Genomic DNA, 24196 nt, shown 5'->3' with positions numbered 1-24196 from the left:
CACTAAACTCGACACCAAACAATGACTTCAGAAAATCAAAGAATGCAACTCTTTGGAAGGTAAGGATAGGACCACAACATGACGTCTGATTCTGAAGTATATGGTGATATAATTTATTGTCCATAAGTGCAATATCCATCGTAACCCCACTAATGTTTTCTTCTCAACTTTAATAGCATTATCTGTTGACATTTTTGCAATATCCATCATATTCCAGGAAGGTTGCTAGCAACCTTTTTCTTTTATATATATATATACACATAAAGTTAAACATGAGGAGAATACTATGCATTCACGGACTATCTTTGAGAATACAAATAATTTCAACTGTGCTTCATATTGTGGTTGAGGGTATGTATGGTTAGGGTGAAATTGGGTTTAAAATTTTTATAGATAAACCTATGTGCACAAGATTTTACCCCTACTTGCGTTTCACAACTTGCCGGTGTTATATATTCTGCTATTGCGGTAAAGAGTTACTACTGGTTGTTTCTTCGAAGACCAATAAATTGCACCAGTAACAAAATAAAATGCAAATCTCGAAGTACTTTTTCTTGTTTTTGTATCACCGTGTAGGCAATAAGATTTACTCCCTTAATATTTTCATAATAAATATCATAACCTTTTTGTGCTTGAAATTATGATCTCCAAGTCACAAATATAAGATGCCAAAAAAGAAGTTAACAGGTTCATTTCTTTATTGGTTCACTTATTGACATTGTTATCAAACAACCAACCAAATACAAAGTACCTTTCGGTACTTGGAATTATTGTTGCTCACAGCAACTAAGGGACCAGTTATAGTCTATTTTATTATTAGTCTCACTATTCCGTAAACCTATCCCGTGAACACAGACAGGACTCACATGATACACTTAACAATTAAGTAAGACTTTTTATACAAAACAAATGCAATTAATTACTATACCAACACTCTAAGCATCACTATAAATTTAACTTTGACGCAACACAAAATATGATAAACTAGACTAGACTTAGCAAATTCATCACCTGGTTAAGTAAAGAGTATGGCACATACCAGTGGCAACACTATGATGAAATGGCTGGTAGCAGCACTGGTAATTGCCTTCTTGGGTGGTGAAGTAGCTCAAGCTGTTGTGATATGTAACATTAACACCGACAACCTAGGCGTATGCCGTGCAGCAGTTACCGGCAACCGCCCGCCACCACCGAACAAGCAATGTTGCAACCTTATCCGAGGTGCCAATATCCCTTGCCTTTGCACCTACAAGTCAGCCCTACCTGCACTTGGAATAAACCCTGCAAATGCTTTGGCCTTGCCTGGTAAATGTGGTATGAAGAAACCTCCATGTTAAGGTAATAATCTTAAGTCCTTAACCCTGAAATAAACTCAATATATAAACTACGTATGCTTGTATTTGATTTGGGTAAAGAATGTTTCATGATTCTTTCTTTGGCTCTGCAGTCAAGTAAAGCAACTCAGGAAGGTTGAGTCCTTACAACTATACAAGCATCCTTTTTAGTCTTAACTTCAATGTGATTAATTGGCAATGAAATAAGCTTCTAAGATAGCCATTTTGGGCCCCTCAAATAAACTACTTGTTTATCAGTGTTGTTTCCCTCGTGTGTAAGCAGATATATATGATGTAGCATAAGTGTCTTGTGTTGTAGTGAGGATTGTTATAAAGGTGTTTGATGTACAACAATGCAAGGTCACTATTGCTCAAAAGGAATATCAAGACAGCTATGAGATACTTGTGTAATTTGAGATCTGTTTAATAGAGAATGTTACTTGTGTTCTGAATTTAGAAACTATGTGCAACTTATTCCACTTCTTCATGAACATACTTCAATAAAACCAGTATACACAGTATCATTTCACCAAATTTCTATAACACTCATAAACACAAATCTACTGCTTCCAGCTAGCAGGAAAAGAATCTTTATTAAGAATATATGCACTTCTCTACAGCTTTATACAAGTGCAGTTTTTCATTCAAATAGCATGTGAACTTCAAAGTAAGACAGATGGCCAGTGAAAAAACATTTTGATACTTTATCTATGGTGAAAATTTGAGAACCACAAACCTATTGGCACGTAGGTAAGGCGCCTTATGTTCCTTTTACATTTTGAAATATTAGACTCCATTAAAAGGAAATTTTGAACATAAAACAAGCCATTTAGCTTACAGCACACTCCAACCAGCTTTCTTTCCCAGTGAACACCTCTCTTTCATTGTCCTTCTCACATTTTCTGCTTCTTCCCACCTCCCAATTGAGCTATACATATTGGCCATCATCATATAATATCCATCATTTTCTGGTTCAGATTCAATAGCATACATGGCAACCCTTATTCCCATCTCAACTTGATTGTAAGTTTTACAAGCACTTAACAAAGCTCCCCACACACCCCCATCTGGATGAATGGGCATGGACAGGACCAGAGCTTCCGCATCTTGTAGATTACCCGACCTTCCTAAAATATCTATCATACAAGTGTGGTGCTTCAAATTTGGTTCCACAGAGTAACATGGCATCTTAGCAAATAAATGTTTCCCTTCTTCGACAAGCCCGGCATGGGCACATGCAGAGAGAAGACCAAGGAAGGTAACTCCATTTGGCTTAACATTTGATTTCTCCATATGCTTGAATATATCCAGAGCAGATTCTGCATATCCATTCATTCCATAGCCCGAAATCATCGCATTCCAACAAACTATGTCCTTTTCTTTCATCGAGTCAAATACCTGCCTTGATTTTTCTAGCTTCCCACACTTAGCATACATATCAACCAAAGCTGTGCCAAGAGGTAAATTGAGCTCGAAACCTCTTTCGTTTATGTAGCGGTGAACTCTTTCTCCTTCCTCCAGAGATGCAATGTGAGAACAAGCTGAAAGAACTATTGCAAAAGTTGCTGTATTGGGCTTATGGCCTTCGTTAATCATCTTGTTAAATAAATTTGTAGCCTCTTTATAATCCTTGACATGAATATGAGCTGATATCATAGTGTTCCAAGAGATAACATCCTTATCCAACCTTTTAAATACTTTCCAAGCGTAGGTCATCTTACCACATTTTCCATACATCTGTATGAGTGAATTAGCAACCAATACATTGGCATCCATAAAACCTTTTACAGCATTGCAATGAATCGACCTTCCTAAATTGGTTTGTCCTAATTCGGCACAGGAACCAATTGCTGAAACTATGTTGGTTGATTCAGAATCAATACCTAAATAGTGCATCTCCCTAAAGAGTTCAACACACTTTGTGTTGTTGCCGATTCTACCATAGCCATTAACCATATAATTCCAGCACTCTGGGCTATGTTGGCAATTGTTGAACAGCCTCTCTGCCAAAGTTAACATCCCTAGCTTGCAATACATAAACAGCAACGAATTATGAACCACATCATCATGTATATAATGTCTCCGTATGATAAATCCATGAAAGGCTTTCGCTTCATATTCGTTCACCGAATAACCAAAGGCTGAAAGAATGCAACCTAAAACAATTCCATCAGGGTCTACTTGATTCTCTAGCATTTTCCAAAACAACCATACACATTCATTCACCATCCCAAACCTTGCATAAACTCCAATGATTGATGTCCAAGACACCAGATCTTTGTTTATCACTTCAGAGAATGACTGATAAGCTTCCTGCAGGACCCCACACCTGCAATACATAGACAAAAGCGATGACTGCACAACTTGTTCACATCCAATCCCGGTTTTCACCACAAAACCATGCAAACACCTTCCTTCAGACAAAGCACCAAGATCCCCACAAGCAAGTAACCCACCCTCCAATGTCCTAGAGTTAGGCCTCTCACTATCAACCCCATGAAGCATCATCTCACGAAGACACCTCAAACCCTTCTCACTCTCCCCATTGTGCACGAACCCAACCACAAGCGCAGTCCAAGCAACAACATCTCTCACAAGCATTTCATCAAACACCAAACATGCATCCCTCATTAGTCCACACCTCGAATACAAGGACACAAACGAAGACCCCACAGCTGAATTACAACCAAAAAGTCCACATTTTGATACCAACCCATGAAGGCTCGTCCCATCTTGAACCATCATCAAGTGGGCATATGAAGAAGCAACCATGGGGACAGTGAAATGATCGGGCAGAACATCAGAACACCGCATAAGGGAGTAAAATTGAAGCGCATGGGCATAATGGGCACGTGAAAAATGAGACTTGATGATGGAGTTCCAGAGGAAGGTGTCGGCGGAGGAAGGAGGAAGGGAGAGGAAGATGGCAGAGGAGGAAGAAGGGTTGTGATAGAGAGAGATGAGCTTGGAAGCGATGAAGGGGTTGGTGGAGTTGCCGGTGGTGATGGCAATGGCGTGGAATTGGAGAAGAGAATGAAGAGTGGTGATGCGGTTAGAGAGTGAGATGAGAGAGTGTGAAGTGAGAGTGGAATAATGAGAGTTGATGATGCTGATGAAGTAGTTTCTGTTTCTTTGAGCAAGCAACAGTTTTTTGGAGAGAAAGCGCATTTGGAATGTGTGTGACGGTGTCAGAGCGTAAATTGTGAAGTAACCAAACTCCAAACTGCATGAAATTCATCCATTCGGTTACCGGATTACTGGATCACTGGTTCAACCGATGAATTATTGGTTCAACCGATTAATTCGGTCCTATATAAATAAAAAATAAAAAATAGTTAAAAATTTAAAATTAAAATTTAAAATACATATTTTTATTAATATTTTTAAAATATCAAGCTAATTTAAAATAATATAGAACAGGAACAATAAATATTTTATTATTTTTATTCTATCATAAATATTTTTATTGTTTTTATATTAAAATAACTATTATTTTTAAATTTCAATAATTTATTAATTAGTTTATATTTATTATATTATTATATACTATAAGTATTTATTAAAAAATAATATTAATAGATATTATATAATTATGAAAAGAAAAAATAAGTGAATTTATAATTATTGTTAAATAAAAATATAATTAATTTAAGAATAAGTGAGTTTATAACTAAAATTAAAATAAATTAAATAGAAGTAATTTAATGAAAGATATTTATATATATTAACGAAGAGCATAGCAGCCTAGGGACTGTAAATGGCGCCTCCATTTATGAAGGTAGGGGTTCGAACCAAGGTTCTGAAAACCGAACCGGTTATCAAACCACTCTAGTTACTGGTTCACTGGTTTAGTAGTCCAACCGGTTCAATCATGGTCCAACTAAAAAAACCGTTTTATATTAAAATAACAAATAAATTATAAATAAACACTCTAAAACATAATTATAATATAATATAAATTTTAAAATATCTTCTAAATTTAAAACACTACATAAAATGTCATCTTCGGTTTAAGACCTTTAGATAAAGTACAAACTTAAATATTTTAATGAACTAAAGCTTTTGCTTTCACAATTTGCTATAAGAGAAACCAAAATCCTTTCTTCATCCTATAAATGTTTGCTGTGATGACATTGATCGATAAAGCAATTACATCCAAAAAAATACCAAAAAATATCAAACCATTTCCAACTTTGGTTTAAATTTGTCAAAGCAACAAAGAAATGGAATCAAGGTTTCCTTACCAAAAAAAAAGAATGAAGGTTCCTCGAAGTAGCAGCTATACAATCCATATCATTTAACACAAATTAGAAGTTCAGAAACCTCATTCTTCCATAGCTACAGGCTCAGAGCTATTGCCACCTAATTCTAACCTGCCACCTAACATACCACAAATTTCTAATCAAGAGAGGTGTCTCCGTTCTCACAACAAAATTGTATTCATTTGAAGATACTCAAAACAAATCAGGAAAAGCAAAAGGATTTCACAATAACCCAGAGCTAAACTTGACACTTTAATGCTCCTTCATCATGTTACTCAATAAATCAGCAAAGCAGTCACAATCCAAGCACATGTAAATCACAAAACAGTCAAACAAACACAAGTCAGCAACACATCACTAATCAACAATCACAAGACATTCAAAATCAATAATTAGTAAATTAAAATCACAATACAAAAAACAGCAGCACAAAGCTTCAAAATAATCAATAATCAATAAACAGCAGCAGAACCAGAGTAAACCAACAATCAAATAATCGTTCAACAAAAATTAACAACACAACCAGTCAACCAGACCTTCGAAAGACAGAAACAGAGCGTAAAAAACGAAAAAAAAAAAAATATGAACAAGTGAAGAACAAATGAACAATTGAGCACTGAGCTAATCACTAATTAGTCAGAAACAGTGCAATAATTGCCATCAAATAATCAACACAGTCACAATCTAGGTACAATTAAATCACAAAACAAAACAGTAAAACACAACACACAAAATCAATAATGAACCAGAGCTAATCACTAATCAATAAAGGCCAAGACCAGTATGCCGACAACAGAAGTAAAGGAGCAAATATAAGCTTTCATCTCAATTGGCTTTGTGTTCGGGAGACATGGGAAAAGGCTCGTTTCCGGCAGTGATCCTTATCGCAATCAATTATTCAACAATTATTATTACAAAGAAAAAAACAAATACCTAGGGCTAGAAGCTGGAAGCCTGGAAAAAAGCAGAGCTGGCGGGGAAAGTGGCTGGCAAGAGGCAAGACAGCGGCTGACGGGGTGGAAGTATGGAACAGAGCTGGCGCCGCGGGAAGTGGCTGCGCGACCGAAAGTGGCGCTGGCGGTGGTTTCGGTTTTCGAAGATCAACAGAGCTGGCTGCGCGATGGGAAGTGGCTGCGCGAACAGAGCTGGCAGACGTTGGCTGGTCGGAAGTTGCGACGGCGACGGTGGCAGGATGGAAGTTGTGCCGGAAGCTCGAAGTCTAGCCGTCCAGGTGAGTGCTGCTTCGCGTTCTGGAGACTGGAGAGGAGAGGGGTAATGGTTAGGGAAGTTAAGGAGTTAGGGTTCAGCAACCAAAACGCAGCCGTTTTTTACACAATTTAAAAACCGGCCGGGTCACGGTTCGGTTCGGCCGATCGGTTCCCGGCCGGTTCGGCGGTCCAATGACGATTTTTCAATCTGACGGTTTTAGCTTCTGTCCAAACCAAGGTTCAGAAAACCGGACCAGTTATCGAACCGCTCTAGTTATTGGTTTATTAGTTCATTGGTTCAACCGGTTCAACCGAAAAAACCGTTTTATAATAAACACCTGATTCTATTAAAATTCAATGAATAAAGCAATTGGTTCTAAACACTCTTCTAACTGCATTTTTTTACTTCAAAAGGGGATCATAAACAACTAGTTCTATGAATAAACAAACTACAATGATATGCAATGCCAAAAATAGGCCAATGATAAAATAATAAAGGGTTTCTCTCTTCAATTCTATGTTCAAGCTTGTAGCATACCAGAATCAACAGAATAATACCGTTAAAATAGTCTTCCTTGTTAATTCTTATATACCTCAAAGAATTTCCTACAAATTGAACACAACACACAGCTTTAAAACAAAAACAAAACAACACTCAGAAATCAATCACCTCTTCTATACACAGCCTTAAAACAAAACAGAACAACATTCAGAGTATGAGCATTAATCACAAAAAATTGATTTCTGAAACAACAAAAACAGCAGAACAACATTCAGAGTTTGAGCATTAATCACAAAATATGGATTTATGAAACAAAACAAAAACAGAAGAACAACATTCAGAGTTTGAGCATTGATAACAAAAAATTGATTTCTGAAACAAAACAAACGCTGCAAAACCAACAGAACAGCATTTAGAGTTTGAGCATTGATCACAAAAAATTAATTTCTGAAACAAAACAAACAATCAACAAAACAATGAAAACAGAATTTTTTTTCCTTCCGAAGAAGAAAACAATGAAAACATGAAGCATATAATAAATCAATGATCACCAATATCCAGCAAGAATCTCAAAGACAACAATAAATACACAACAACAATTTAACAAATAAACAAGAACAAGACCTAAATAGAAAATCCAACAAATTAAATCACAGAAACCTAACAATTTAGCAAATTAAAACAACAGCAGCCCAACAATTTAGCAAATTATCAACTTAACAAGTTCAAGAACAGAAAATCACAACAAAAATAAAATAAAATAAAAATAACAGAAGAACAACAGAACAACAACACAAGAACAATTAGCAAATTAACAAGTTCACACTAACAGTTAAAATTTACCAGAAGAACACTAATGCAAGTGGAATCATCATGCTAATATGTTTTCTACAAAGATGCTATTTGTGCAGCTAAAATTTCCTAATTACTAAGATCCAATTATTCTAATTTCACATGGCAATCAACTTACTAAGTTTCTAAAAGCTAGAAATGATAAAAACCAACCCGAAATATGGTTAAAGCATTTCATCAAACATGTTGAGTGCGGTAAACTTGAAACTAAATAAGAGAATTCAAAGCTTAGTATCAATGTGATAGAGAAGAGAACATAACTATTGTATACTTTAATTCGGTCTATGAAAAAAATCCAAACCACTGCCAAATCAAATAGTTACTTATTGTAATAGAAATAAGAAGTTGCAGAGTTTGAAGCAGAGTATTGGTGTTGTGTGAGTGTATTGTCTGGTGGTGGGTTTAGGAAACTCACGGCGGCGACAAAAGAGAGCAGTTCGACGGCTAGGTGGAGCACGCGGGTTGGTCGCAGAGTTTGAAGCAGGGCAACGTGGCTTCCAGACGAACGCGAACCCGAACGGTGAACGGCGAGTGAACGCGAACGGTGAACCCCGAGCAAACTTGAACGGCGAAGAACGCGAACGAAGACGACGGCTGAACGAAGAAGCCGCGAACGTTAACGGCAACCAACGGCGGCGGAAGCAAGGCTGAGCAGACAAAGACGACGGACGCCGAGCTCGAGGAAGCAGCTGCGATCGGTGACAGCGAACGGGGGTTGAAGACTTGGAGCACGAGGGAAGCTAGATAGACGGACGGACGGCGGCAGTATGCCACTCCTTGCAGCGGCGGTGGTGTAGGCTTACAGTGCTAGGGTTTTTTGGCTGAGTTTCTGTGAATTAAACAAAAGGGAGGGAGAAAGGGAGAAAGAAACGAAGGAGCTTCAGAACCAAGAGTGAAAGTAAGCAAACTTCGCAAAAACGACGCCGTTTTTTTTAAACCGGTCGGTTTTCCGTCCGGTTCAACCGGTTAAAAACCGGCCGGTTCGACGGTTCTCTCCCGACTTTTAGAGAAACGGTTTTAGGGGGCAAACCGGACTGTGATTGCTGCCGGTTCACGGTTAGACCGATAAAATTGGCCGGTCCAGTCCAATTTTTAAAACATTGGTCCAAATCATACTTGGTTGTGGTTCACGGTTCGACCGGCTGGTTCAAACCGATATTTATAACCTTGGTTCGAACCCTACCTCTAGCATTTTGAACAAATTTCCAATTCGTACCGGTTCGGTCGGACCGGTCTTCATTGAATTTGACAATTTTCAACGGTTCAATCCGAATTTGACCGATTCGTTGCCTTACACAGTTCAAATATCAGACCGGACCGGTATAAGGTCCGATCCACCGATTTTTTAGTCGAGCCGGTCCAGTCCGGTTTTAATAACAATGGTTCAAACTATCATATTTGGATTATGTTAGTGCAATATTTTTTAAGTAAATAGTCAAATTAGTCCCTAAAAAATTACTCATTCTCTAAATTGGTCCTTGAAAATTTTTTTTAATCAAATTCGTCCTTTAAAGATTTTAAATTAGTCATATTAATCATTTCGTCACATTGTTTGTTGATGGTGTCAAAATTTACTAATGTGACACGTTAAGTGATACTCCAACACATGCCTAGAAGTCTTAATTGATTATTAACATGAATTGTCCAAGAAATGAGTCTACTGGCGTGTTTAAAGCCGTTGTGGGAGCGTCATGGTAAAAAAATGACACTATCGTTAACTGCAAAACGTCGCCAACATTTTGTTCTACATGAAGAAAATTTTTGTTCCTCACCCCACCATTGAAGAAAACGTCACGGTTGGAACAACAAGAGAAGCTTTTCAGTCTATCTTTATGTGATTAAGGTAAACTGTAGTTACTTTATTTGTTGGGTTATAATGAAGAGCAATACTATATAACTAGTAAATATTATTATTTTTGACTAGCACTTAGTTAATAATAATTTGTACTCATATTTATAGATGTTTTATACACAAGAAGTATATAATTTGTACATATATTTACTAGAGTTGTGTACATATGAATCAATATAATTTACATTCATGAATCAATATAATTTACACCCATATTTTTTCAAAATTTACACACATAAATTAATAAAATGATAATTTAGTATTTGTGATGGTCAAATAAGGACTAAAAATACTCAAAGTTGTTTGCCTCAAAAGTTTTTCAATAATTAATCATATCTAAAACATGAAACTAATTTTTGAGAATTTCTATTTCTAATACTAATTTAAAGTTCAATTTTATTTCGAATCCCACCAAATAACACATCAGTATTTGTGAGACTTATTATAAATAGAGATTTAAAATTAAAAGCAAGATTTGTTATTATAATATTTGATTTTAATTCAACTAAAAATTTATATTATTTTTAATTATTTTAGTAAAATAATTATATAAATGATAAAATTTTATTAGTTTTTTATTAAAGTTATCCTATCTTTTTAAGGTAAGATCTGTTTCATTTTATCTATCAATTTTAATGTAAATTTTAATTTTAAATCAATTTACTAGTTAAAAATATTAACAATTATACTTTAAAAATACCACATTAGAATTGCTCTTAGTGTCTTGATTCCTTATTTGATTCGTTTAAGGTTGTGGCATTTTAAAATAAAAAGTGAGAGTGCCGTCAAAATAAACTAAACTCATCGGGACAGCTTATTTATTCGTTTAAACGGATATATTTTGTCTCTAAAATTAAACTTATTGAGTCCAAATTCGATTAATTCGAAAAAAATGACATGTCAAACGAGATAGCCCATGAGCAATCCGTTTAAATTATATTTTATATTAAAAAAAGTACTTATTACCCATATTTTTTTTATCCTACCTGAAAACACAATTTATCAACTAAAAAAATATTATTTGTTTAAGTTTTTTAACTTAAAAATAATTTTTTTTTGTTAAAATATTTTTCAACAAATAAAATAAAAGAATAAATGAGACAATTAATTCAACTTATTAGGCTAATTAAAAACGGTCCAAACTAAAAATTTATAGGTTATAAATAAAGCAGATTTAAAGGAACTTTCGTTTAACTATAACGACTTAAACAATCTGGACCTAAACGAGTTAAAAAAGTAGATAGAGCACCAGTTCAGACAAATAATAAACAGTACATGTAGGAAGAATAATCATGATCACTATTTCAAGTGTGACAAATGTCATCTTTTTAGTCGTTAATCAACTTACAATCATCCATAGTCACCATTAATTTAGCTACCATAATTGTAACCTATATAAAGACAATTTTCTTTTGCCAATGAGTAATAGCTCAATTGGCATAGTCTTTTCATACTCAATTAAGAGGTTGTGGATTCGAATTTTATATCTTTGGTAAAAAAAAAAAAAAAAGACAATTTTCTTTTATTCTTCTATTATTTTTATACTCAAATAATTATAATTACCACTCTAACTATTATAATTATAGTTTTTTACACTACTACCTAAAAATTTTATATCGAAGGAAAGAGTCTTTTTGAAACAAAAAAATATTTTTAATAAAAATTAAAATAAAATAAAATAAATTATTTAAAATAAAAAATATTCTAAATATTAAAAAAAAAACTTAGTTCAAATATTAAAAACTAAAACCATATTTGAGCTTAACTTTGTACGAATGGGACATTTGCTTCATTGTATTCCTCTCCAATCTTCATTATGTTCCTTTGAATAAATCATACCACGTTACAACTTACAAGGAAGGTTAACATTATATTCTAGAGTAAATACTTCATCTGAAAGGATAACGATATTTTTTATAAAAAAAATACCTAACCCGATTTTTTATCTTTGTTTTTTAAGATTGATTAGTTTTGTGTTATTTTTTTTGGTATAGAGACTAATTAATATCATAAAATAAAACTCAGAAATTGAATTAAATATTTTGTTTTATAAAAAATTTTGTTATCTTTTAAAATAATTGTTTGAGACTGTTTAAAATTTTTTCTCTATATTCTATAAATTAAGTGGGTTTATTTTAGTTCTAAAGATTAATAATACTTGTGTATAGTTTATACGCTCTTTGTTCTAACCGGATAAGGATTTGACGACTTGATGAAGTTGTTCTAACCAGATAAGGATTCAACGATTTGATCTTGTGTATAGTTTAGAGTATGAAATTTGATAACTTGATTTTTTTACAGAAGGAAATTAAATAAAACTTTTATTCAAAGAAAAGTTAAATGACGCTTAAAGATCACAGAAAAAAACATAAAATTTATATCTAACAAGAGAATAATATTTTTTATAATAAACCGTTATTTGATTAAAAAAAAGTGCAATTTTAATTTCAAAGAATTTTAATAAGTAAAGATATAAATAAATCTAAATTTTTAGTGTTTCTAGCTAAATCTATCTATACAGACATATTATATCGTAGTATAATACTTTTTTTTTCTCTTTTTTCAAATAAATTTGAATATTTCAATATACATATAGTATTTTTTTTGTTATATAGACAATTTTTTATTTTCCAATTACTTTTAATTAATATCAAAAGTAGAAGGTGTATGTATAAGAAAAATAGTGTATGTAAAAATGGTATATCCGTATATATAATATAATATTTTTCATTAAAATCAAGCTATATATCGGATGTATCCTCAAAATCTAATAATTTAAATGATAAAAATTATCTAGATTTTCAATTTTAAATAATGTAGGACTTTAAAATCCTACGTATCATGTAGATTAAATATTATGGCATTAGTAACTTTTTAGATAAAAAAAAATGTCATTCATATATAATAACAAAAAAAAGAGAGAGAGAGAATTCCTTCTAATAATTCTTTCTGTGTTTATTCACTTATTGTATTATACTAAAAATAAAATGTATTCTTTCTCTATTTTATTAACTACAACATCCGTTGACAAATGATAAGGGTTGAAATTATTAACTTAAAAGCAACTAGATAGTATGCAAATAATTTTGTAGTTTTAGTTGATAGAAAATATATTGATATGATTGATTAAAAAACTGTTGATGTAAACCAAAAAATAAAAAAATAAAGTACATATATTAATCTGCAATTTTCCAATTTTTATAAAATAACACTACTCGATTATCCATTCGAATCCAAACCGAACCAATTAAATTGGTTCTGAAATTAATGGGTAATCAGGTCTAACTCGAACTAAATTGATGGCTTTTGTTAGTGATTGGTTCGAATATCGATTTTTGGGGTGCGAAACCCGAACCAACTCGCGAATCCGATTATATATTAATTAAATAAAAAAATAAAAAATATATATGGTTTTTTCGTTAGACAATAATTACTCATTATTAATATGTTTGGATTTTAATGAGTTTAGTTTTTAATGTAATTGGTGTTTAATATGTTTAGATTATTTCTATTGATGTTACATGTTTATTGTACTTGTTGAATTTTTAAGATAAAAATTTAGTTTTTTTTATGAATTTTAAAGTCATCAGATACCCAATTACTCGAACCGAACCAATTCGTTTTTAATCGGTTTAATTTAGTTCGTGTACATATACAAAAAAATGTAAATCCAAACTAAATCGAATTAATTACATTTTAATCGATTCCATTCTAATTTTATCATAAATCCAAATCAAACCGATCCGTGCTCACTGTCACGGAAAATTTTAGAAGGTTAGATTTAACAGTGTTTGAATAGTTTTCTGGAGTGTTTGAGAATACTCTAGATGGTTCCGGAACGTTCTAGAATGTCCTAGAAGGTCCCGGAATACCCTAGAAGGTTCTAGAAGACTCTGGAAGGTCATAGAGTATTCTAGAAGAGTGTAGATGTATATAGAAGTATAAAGAGTGATATGGAATAATCTAGAAACATTTAGAGAGTTGTGGTAGGATAGATATTTGTAAAGAATGTTCTGGATGATTAATCTGGACCGTTGATTAGATTTAATCCTAACCATCCATTGAGGAGGTGGATGGCTATAAATAGGGATGAGAGTTAGAGTTTGGGTGTGTGAATCATTTGTAACAAACACTTGAGCAATAAAGTGTTCTTTCCACCAAAGCTTCCTTTCTCTTGTGTTCTCTTGTATTCTTAGCTTTCTTGCTAAGTATTGAGGGTTAGGCTGACTTGGTCTTAGCTCAAGAGGTTGAGTAAGTCCGAGTGCCGGCACGGTAGCGTTGGAGTGTGTCCAAGGCCGTGACATCACGCTACGTACGATGATACACAAACTATAAAGTTTTGTTTTTTAACATATGTTTAGGATAAAAATAGCCAAAACATAAATAAACAAATAAAAGTTCTCTCTGTCATGCTTTCGTTAGAATTGAGATTTATTTTTACTTGCGTCATGCTTTTGTTAGAATGATGTCATTCAGTTAAATTGGATTTGAATTTAATCAATTTATGTTATCGCACGAAACCTCCTTTAATTTGATGATTACCCATTTTGCATTGAAGGTAATTAATTATAATTACTTCTTTTTACGAGAAACTAAATTGGATTAGTGCTAATAAATATAGTAGATAATAATATTCATACGTATGTCTATTAAATGGAAAACTACTGAATAGATAAAATTAAATTAAAGTGAATTGGCGTTTTGTAATTAAGACTAAGAGAATACACAACAAAAATATGTTGTTGTTTTCCATTTTTGCTATTCTATCTTATGCAAATAATGTGTGGTTCCGAAACTTTGATTTATAGAAATTAAAATTGTAAATATCATTAAATAAAATTACTATATACACATAAAAATCAATTATAAAATTTGTATAAATGTATATATTAATTAATTTATTTTTAATATGTATTTTATATTTAAATATATATTTTATATGAATGAATGATTTAGTGGTAGATATTTTGTGTCTATTTTGCATAGTTAATTACTAAAATACTTGTATAAAAGAATTTAATAACCATAACAAGTGTTTAATAATACTAAATTTTTTATCGAATCAAATACTTTAAAATAGAAAAATATAAAAAAAAAATCATTTTTAGTTTGTCAATATTAATTTTTTTTAAATTTTTTGGAGGATTTAAGATCTAAAATTTAGAATTTAAAGTTAAAAATTTATAATTTAATATTTATAATTTAAGATTATCAAAATTTATAATTTAATCCTCACATGCTTTTGACACCAAAAGTTCACATGGTAGATGAAATAGATATTGAAATTAATTTATGAACAGCCACTCAAATTAAATTGGGGGAGGAGACAAGAACGAACCTGAGAGAGAGGAGAGGGGGCGATCGGCGCACAACAGGGCAAGGGCAAGGGGAAAGACTGCCGACGACGTCACGACGGTGGTGGAAGGAGACCTGCGATTGGCGCTATGCTCTGCTAGGGTTCGCGCCAAAAAGAGGAAAGGTTATTGGCGCCTTAATGTATTGGTTGTGGTTCTTTAATGAAACAACCCCTTCTCCCACCTTGTTATTAGATGCAGTTGGGACACAGAGGACAACAAATCAGGCAATTTGGAGTGGTTGGGGAGAACGGCCGGCAATTTGGGCCGGCAATAAAGTTATTCGATGCGGTTGGGACATAGAGGGTAACCATTTTGGATCTATTGGAGGCGGACCTTCAAAACACATGAAGAACGGCAACAGCTCACTCGAACAGCAGCGCTCTAAAAGAAGGACTGGTGTTTTATCGCAGGTAACACCCGTTTCCCTTGTAGTGAATATTTGTACGCTAACAGTAAATACAAATTAATTAAATTCTTATAACAATGATTAATATAATATAAGTAGTGTACTAATTTATCAAATATATCATTAAATAATAACAAATAAAAAATCACACTACTAAATACGAATCAACAAATTTGATTCGAAGTTTCGAACTCAAAACCAATATGCTTTTTATATCCTTCTTTTAAAGAAGAAAAAAAAAAAAACAACTTAACAACTCAGATATAGTTACTATGTAGATCCTTAATATATAGGAGACTATTTTGATAAAGACACTAAAAATATTTTTTTTAAAGATGCTTATATATGTTATGATATTATTGGACATCTTTATTAAATTGGTTAATAATTTATTTTTTAATAAACCAGAATAAAATTAATTTATTATAGCAATAATAATAAATCTAATTATTCGCATCATAATTATTAGACCCAATTTATTCCTATTGATTTACACAATAAACCGAATCATGTTTAAATTTTTGATAAAAAGATAAATATATCTCTAATTTTTGTTTTAAAAAAAAACTATAATTTAGTAGGTTATGTAAATTAATCGGTTCAACCGGATCTGATAACAATTAGATTTATTGTTATAAAAAAATTAATTTTATTCTAATTTATTAAAAAATTTAAAAATAACTGGTTCATTAATACGTCAAATAATAATGCAACACATAAGCTGGTTCATTATTACGCGTCTTTACAGGAGTATCCTCCGTGTATATATGCTAAAATAAGCTGTAATTCTTCACCCAAAAAAAAAAAAGAGAAAAGAGGAAAATATAAAAGTTTATTTGAGGTGGATAAATGCAAAGAATGAATCCCACAACTGCCACATTGATTAAGTGGGAACAAACCTCCCAAACTCTCTTGACCATGAGTGAAGTATGTATTTTTCTAATTTAAGTTTTGAATAACCATACATGTCTCATATTAATATATATAGAACTCTCAACTCTTCACACCGCTAATCAATTAATATTGAAATGAAAAAACAAGCATTTGAGTAGCAAGTACTTGCGTGCCGCAACGTGCATAAATTGTGGACTAAATCATTTATATGCAATTAATTTAATTAGTCCAATGATAAATTTATTTGTCTATTTAAATAAGTGTTAGGATTTTAAATTTTGCCTTATGTATGTAATTATTAGTCAGTGATTGATCTTTTAAATAGAACTTAATTTTACAACAAATTAATTTTTAATTTATCGAACAGTAAAATATTATGAACAACAAAAAAAGAAACATTTATATATAATTAATATATGTGATTTGTTCCTTAGCTTCCTTCATTATGAATTTGAATTGAAATATTGGGTGCGTTTGTATCAATTTTCAACCCTTTATTTCGAAAAAAAAAAAGTTTTTTTATTATAATATTCAGTTTTGTTCTAATTAAAAATAATTTTTAGAATTTGCTACCTACATAAAAGAAATTAAATTGTAAAATCACGTTTTTAACATTAAAAAAGAAGAAGCACATTTTAGTCAAGTGATGATGAGATCATTTTATAAAATAATTTTTTTACTACCTATCTTCATTTTATTTTATTTTTTTGGGTGGAACCATCACCGAAGGTGACTCATATTTTTCTATAGTCATAGTGATTTTTCTTTCAGATAAAGCGTGATTTTTTATTATATATTTTTAAAGAAATAAAAAATATGTAAAAAATAACATTATATGATACAAAAAATACATTTTTGATTTTTCTATATTAATTGAAAAAATGAGAAAACTTATTCTATAATTTAAAATAAAATTGTGGTTAAGATCCAAATTCGTTGTTGCATTTTTAATCATTCACACAATACAAACTAGGCAATAATTTTTCCAACTCTCACATGAGTTGCTGAGATGTTGATGATGAAAGATGTGACTAAGAAGATATTTATATATATGTGTGATAGATCAGCATGGTTATTTTAATTTGGTTAATATATATGTCACAATAATTATGACATTATTTTGTGGCAACATCACCTCCCAAAACTTCCATCTAAGAACAAGTCATAGATTATTCATAATTGCTTAATTAAATTAAGATTTTATAGTAATTTATTTGTAAGCATTTTTATCATAAATATTTTTTTTTACATAATTATGTATATATATATCATTAAATTATTAAATTTCACCATCTATCATTTTCAAAGTTGTAAAATATAGGGTAAAATATACTTTTTGTTTCTGAAGTTTGACAAAAGTTTTAAAAATATCCATAAGTTTTATTTTGTTTTCAATTTTGTCAAAAAAATTTTCGATTTGCATCAACTAACCTCTGATGGCTCATTTTTCAAAAAATTTAAAACCAATTCAACAATAATTTCATAAGAAAAACCCTCAACACAAGTAAATCAATATATATTATTGTTAGATTGGTCTTAAATTTTTTGAAAATTTAGCTGTTGAGGGTATATTTGATACAAATCGAAAATTTTTGGGATAAAATTGAAATAAAATAAAACTTAAGGGTATTTTTAAAATTTTTGCCAAATTTTAAAGACAAAAAGTATACTTTACCCTAAAATATAATATTTGATTAGATGATAGTATAAAATTATTTATTATTATTATTATTATTATTATTATTAGTGATTCGGGTAAATACTAGAAAGGTTTAATTATTCTGTTGGTCTCTATAGTTTCGTGAAATTTTCAATTAGGTCCCTATACTTTTTTTTCCTTTTAATTGAGTTCTTGTACCATTTTTTTTAGTTGGGTTCCTATACTTTTTTTTTTTATTTAGGTTTCTATACCAATTCTTTTTTTTTAGTTGAGTCCCTATAAAATTAAGCCAATTAGCAATTGGCAATTACTACTAAGAGAGACTTAATTGAAAAAATATTAGTACAGAAATCCAATTAAAAAAAAATATAAGGACTTAATTAAAAATTTTACAAAATTATAGATACTAACAAAGTAATTAAACCTACTAAAAATGATGTCAAATTCTCAATAATATTGTGTTTTACTAAGAAAAATGGAGTCCTTAATTAATCTCCTTGAACACAATTATCTAGTACAAATTTTCTTTGTCTCCATGTGTTAGTCCCATATGCCATTAAGCTTCTGATTCACGAAAAGCATTTTAATACCAAAATTCTAAATTTGAACAGAATGAAAAAGTGAGAGAGGGTTGTTAAAACAAGTCACAAGTCAAGAGAGTTTTATTTATTTATTTTTTATTTTTTGGGATTACGAAACGTGCATGCCAAATGATGTATAGCCATAAGTTCAACTAAGATTAAAGATATTTTATTAGTTTAGTTTGTTAACTTTTATGTTCAGGTTAATTTATATAAACTGTTGTACACTGATAATAATTAATAAGGTCTAATTTTAAACATGGCTGCTACTATTCTAATAAAAATTATTTCGTTCGTTTTAAAAATAATAAAAATATATGTTTTTAAAAAATATTATATACCATATTGGATAGATAATAATCTAAATAGTTTTACATTAACAATGAATGAAAATTAATTTTTTCATCGAATATATTTAAATCTCAAACCTATCAAAAAATTAGTAGACAAATTAATTTTCTTTTTACTTTGATCTAGTATATATTTAAATCTTTAAAAAAATACTGTAAGAAAAAATTATAATTTATCTAAATAAAAAACTAACATTCTTGATAATATGGCAATTTTTTTTCTTTCAAAAATTGCATGTGTGGGTAAACACTTAAAAACAAAAAAGTCTTTATTACTTAGATAAATCTCTAACCTATCAAAAAATTTTCTAAGTTTGAATGGAATAATAATATAACCAAATTCAATATGACATGTAAAGGGAAATAAAAAGATTATGAATGTTCTGATTTCTGAATTAATAATTATTGTGAGCCACACACATACATCATAAGTGCGTTATGCTTACGTCATGCAAAAACCACTCTAATTTTCATGTATATATATGTGGGTCTTATTTGGCAACCAACAAAATCACACACATAAAAACCTACGTTTTGTTTTAATTTAATCTGAGTTTGACTTTCCAAATAGTGAATCTCTCTCTCTCTCTATATATACTTCAAACCTTCTTTGTCTTTCTCTTCATATATTTTTTTCTTCTTTCTTTCAAATATCTTATACCATATACCATACAACGTATTTATTTTTATTATAAAGTTCTTTGCATTGCAGCTTTTGATCACAAAACATGACACAACAAGAGTTTGTTAATAACAATTATAAAATCAAAGAGCCTCGTCTTGTGGCAAGAAAATTCTTGGCTAAACCTCAACATGAAGGTGTTGGAGCTGTTGTTAGAAGAAGCATTGGAAGGTAAGAATATCAATAATACTTTTGGAAACATTTCAAGTGCTCGGTGCATTAGTTGTTTTAACCGTTGATATAAATTATAAAAAATATATATAATATATATTAATTGAAATCAACCGTTAAAACGTGCACCGGTGCATTAGTTGTTTTAACCGTTGATATAAATTATAAAAAATATATATAATATATATTAATTGAAATCAACCATTAAAACAACTGGTGCACCGGTACTCTCAGTGCACTTGAAATGTTTCCAATACTTTTTTATGTTTTTTATGAAAATTTGGAACACATTTTAAATTTGAGCAATTTGGAGTAATTGCCTGGGTTTTAATTTTTGTTGGTTCAGATTTGAGCTCAAGTACTTTGATCCTTTCCTTGTATTGGATGAATTCTCAGGTGATGATGATGATGATGATCAATCAGATATAATTAAATAAGTTCTTTAATTTGATTTTTTTTTATTATTATTGATGATCAATTAATCATTGTTCTGTTTTCTAAAGAATGTGAAAATCTTTGAAATGTTTCAGTCACTGCTCCTGCTGGTTTTCCAGATCATCCTCACAGAGGTTTGTATCAATTAGATTTTATCATGTGTCATTAAAAAAATAAAATAAAATTTAATTTGTTCTTTCAGAAAAATCTTAATTTCTTCTTATATTCTGACTCCATTTTCCTTTGTGGGGTGTTTTCTTTTTACAGGCTTTGAGACTGTCACATACATGTTGCAGGTTGGAGCAAATTTTGAATTATTCATTTGGTTTTCTTCATTCAATGCTGCTTATTATAAAAATACGGTTATCCTACGAGTACACCAAAAATAATTACCAAAGTCAATTATAAGTATAAACTACACATGTATTTATACATAAATACATTAGTGACGAATTTTAGTGGTTAATTTTGGTGTACGAATAGTATTTTTAATAAAAATGCTACATTTAAAAATTAATATAGTAAGATATATTGTTTATACATTTAATTTTTAAGTATCTCACCTTGCCCAAATTAATTATCATTTTGAAACGTATTAACACAAAGTCAAATGCATAAGCTAAGATAATGGCCATTATAGAGTTAGGATCAACATAATTTCAAGGTTTGAAAATAAACTAATTAAAATATTTGGTTTTCTAGTAAAATAAATATAAGTGATTAAGTATATTAATGATTCATTAATATGAAATTAACCATTTTAGTTAGTGCCCTCCAGAACAAAATCATCAAAGACTGTCTTAATTGCACCAATGGTTACATGTCACATAAACATGAAATGACAAGAGTGACCCCACTTATTAGATATCATGTTTTATTTAAATATTTTTGTTCTAAATTCCCAACCACCATTCTTGAGTGCACCTAAAGTTATAGGGTGTGTAAATGCTACATTGGTTCACACATGCTTGTGAAGTTGTGCTATAAACCTCACCTAATTAATACCTATAGAAATTGTGTTAATTAATTCAGGGAGCTGTAACACATGAAGATTTTGAAGGGCATAAAGGAACAATTGAAGCTGGTGATTTGCAATGGATGACTGCAGGGAGAGGAATAGTTCATTCAGAAATGCCTGCTTCTCAAGGAACTCAAAAGGGTCTTCAGCTATGGATCAATCTTGCTTCACAAAACAAAATGTAAGTTCACTATATCTTAAATTTGGTTTATTATGCAATAACATATGAATTTGATTTTATACACTATTAATATAAAATAATTTTATATATGTATCTAACTATGTAAAGATCAGATTAATAAAAATAAGTGAACTCCTAAATATATGATCTAAGTAAGTAATGCAAAATAAATAACTACTACTTAATAGTTTAGTGCATAATTCTAAATTGAATTTATTAGAAACAAAGACTAGACTGGAGAGAAGAATGACATAGAAAAAAAAATACAAAAATTACGATAATTTCACCGTAAGGAAAATAACTTATCCTCTTTAAGGAGGATACCATGGCTCTAATACCATATTAGAAATAAGAGACTAAATTGGAAGAAGAATTTGTGTATCATTGAGCATGTTTAAATTGTTTATTCAAGTTGTTTAAAATGATACAATATAAAAGAATATTTATAGGTACTAAGAGAATCGTAATAATAAAGACGTAATTTCCTATAATAAATATTCAGATATACTAAATAATACTAATTAATTCTAATTGATCCTAATTATATTCTAACATAATTATTTTAGTTACAACCTAATATTGTGTATCTTAAATATGAACCCTACCTACTCCATCTTTAGCAATATTTTGAACTTTCAATATATATATTTTTATATAAAAATCTAAATCTAAATGAAGGGTATACATCAGGTAGTTATTATGGCCTTTTTATTTTTATTTTTTCTGAAATAGTACTATTATGTTTATGTGACAACCTTATTAGCCTTGGCCCCATGGAATTAATAGATGACGTATTTTATGCGTCACCTTGATGATCATCATTTTGTTTGGATAATGCTTTACCATCAAATATGAATAAGGCAAAAAGGGGATTCCCACTCTCTCCTTGGAAAGTCAAATTTTATTTTAAACTTATTTATTTGTTTGTTTTTTTTGGGGAGTCAATATATGCCTTATTCCTCTATGACATGCTTTGCTTTATCTATCTCATGATTCTTCATCATCATGGACCATTTTCCTACAAGTGCTTTTTTGCATAGAGCACCAAATTATGCAAGTTTACCCAATGGCCAGCATAAGCCATAAATATTAAATAATGTGCCTCTCACTCATAAGAGATATGGAATATGGAACTTCAAATCTATGTGGTTTAGAGTCACCCTAATATAATATAACATAATAAACTCAAGTGTTTTTTTTTTTTTTTTTCATTAATGTCTAGGAAGTAATGCTTGTTATGCTTTAAGAGTTGAATTTGATTATTATGCATTGTAATCTAATCAATATTTGTATTGTAGGAGATTTAAGAATTTTTTATCAAAAAAAAAACTATATGCACAAAAAAAATTAATTACCATATATTTATGTATAAATAAATGTGTTGTTTAACTCATTTTTAATATGCATCTTTGTATTTCAATATGTATTTTATACGGATAATTGATTTGATATCTGATTCTTTTTTGTACATGTAACATGATTGTTATTTATCTACCTTTAATTTACAGATGAATTGAATAACTATTTCTAATTCGAAATCTAATTAAACTTTTGGTTTTTATCTTTCTTTGTTATGCTAATCTTAGGGTTGAACCAAGGTATCAAGAAATATTAAGCAAGGACATAGCAGAAGCTATGAAAGATGGTGTGAAGGTTAGAGTAATAGCAGGGGAAGCACTTGGTACAAAGTCTCCAATCTACACAAGAACACCAACAATGTACTTGGACTTCATTCTCAAACCTGGTTCACACTTGCAACAACCTATACCAAAATCTTGGAATGCTTTTGTGTATGTTTTGGAAGGAGAGGGTATTTTTGGAAACCAAAAGTCTCAACCTATAAGCTCACACCACATTCTTCTTCTTGGTTGTGGTGATGGATTAGAGGCATGGAACAAATCTTCTAAGCAACTTAGGTTCATTCTTGTTGGAGGTGAACCACTAGGAGAACCTGTGGTTCAATTTGGGCCATTTGTTATGAACACTCAAGAAGAAATTGACCAAACCATTGATGATTTTGAGAACTATGCTAATGGATTTGAGAAAGCAAGGCACTGGAGGTCTCAAAGTGCACTTAGCCTTGACTATTGAGGGTTTTGACATTTGACTTTTATCTTTTTTGGGTTGTTTTATATCTCACATTCCAGCTAGTTATGTTGAAAGAAGCAAGGAAAAACAACTTAGTTCAGTTCTTTGCAATGTAAATTGGAATTTATGAATTAGATGAAGAATCAAATCCATTTTACTTTTGGATATGCCCTAATATATTTTATGTAAGGTATGATCACAAAATATTAAGAGTTATTTTCTCATTTGTAGTAATAATATATTGACAAATCATTATTCTTCCTTTCAAGGATGAAATGAATGAAACCTTGACCTATCAGTTAACTATTACTATTAAAAGTTTTAAAATTATTGATTAGTCCATAAAAGTTTGTAAGAGAATAA

At 30.7% G+C, this 24196-nt stretch overlaps 3 protein-coding genes across 5 annotated transcripts; 2 read left to right on the top strand and 1 right to left on the bottom strand.

Moving 5' to 3' along the window:
* Positions 1–965: 965 nt before the first annotated feature.
* Positions 966–1688, top strand: LOC107608787 (putative lipid-transfer protein DIR1). Its single transcript, XM_088493948.1, has 2 exons — positions 966–1338; positions 1448–1688. The coding sequence occupies exon 1, from the start codon at positions 1029–1031 to the stop codon at positions 1335–1337; it is 309 nt and encodes a 102-aa protein (XP_088350074.1). The 5' UTR covers positions 966–1028; the 3' UTR covers position 1338; positions 1448–1688.
* Positions 1689–1885: 197 nt separating this feature from the next.
* Positions 1886–9028, bottom strand: LOC107608788 (Pentatricopeptide repeat (PPR) superfamily protein). 3 transcript variants are annotated; one of them, XM_021106916.2, is made up of 4 exons: positions 8574–8996; positions 6530–6853; positions 5579–5714; positions 1886–4643 (listed from the first exon to the last, which is right to left on the bottom strand). In XM_021106916.2, exon 4 carries the CDS (start codon positions 4500–4502, stop codon positions 2169–2171), a length of 2334 nt encoding a protein of 777 aa, XP_020962575.1. In that variant the 5' UTR covers positions 4503–4643; positions 5579–5714; positions 6530–6853; positions 8574–8996; the 3' UTR covers positions 1886–2168. The 3 variants fall into 3 exon arrangements, with proteins under 3 accessions (XP_020962575.1, XP_020962576.1, XP_088350073.1); XM_021106917.2 differs by lacking the exon at positions 6530–6853 and having other exon boundaries at positions 8574–9012; XM_088493947.1 differs by lacking the exons at positions 5579–5714; positions 6530–6853 and having other exon boundaries at positions 8574–9028.
* Positions 9029–19765: 10737 nt separating this feature from the next.
* On the top strand, positions 19766–24057 carry LOC107609082 (pirin-like protein). Its single transcript, XM_088493821.1, has 6 exons — positions 19766–20111; positions 20458–20507; positions 20642–20680; positions 20814–20842; positions 21579–21745; positions 23332–24057. The coding sequence occupies exons 1-6, from the start codon at positions 19987–19989 to the stop codon at positions 23834–23836; spliced, it is 915 nt and encodes a 304-aa protein (XP_088349947.1). The 5' UTR covers positions 19766–19986; the 3' UTR covers positions 23837–24057.
* Positions 24058–24196: the final 139 nt, after the last annotated feature.

This window comes from Arachis ipaensis, chromosome B7 (assembly GCF_059453495.1).
Source record: "Arachis ipaensis isolate K30076 ecotype BB chromosome B7, ASM5945349v1, whole genome shotgun sequence".
Lineage (NCBI taxonomy): Eukaryota > Viridiplantae > Streptophyta > Magnoliopsida > Fabales > Fabaceae > Arachis > Arachis ipaensis.
The sequence above is the reverse complement of the archived record's forward strand: the minus strand, read 5'-3'. Positions and strand labels throughout refer to the sequence as shown.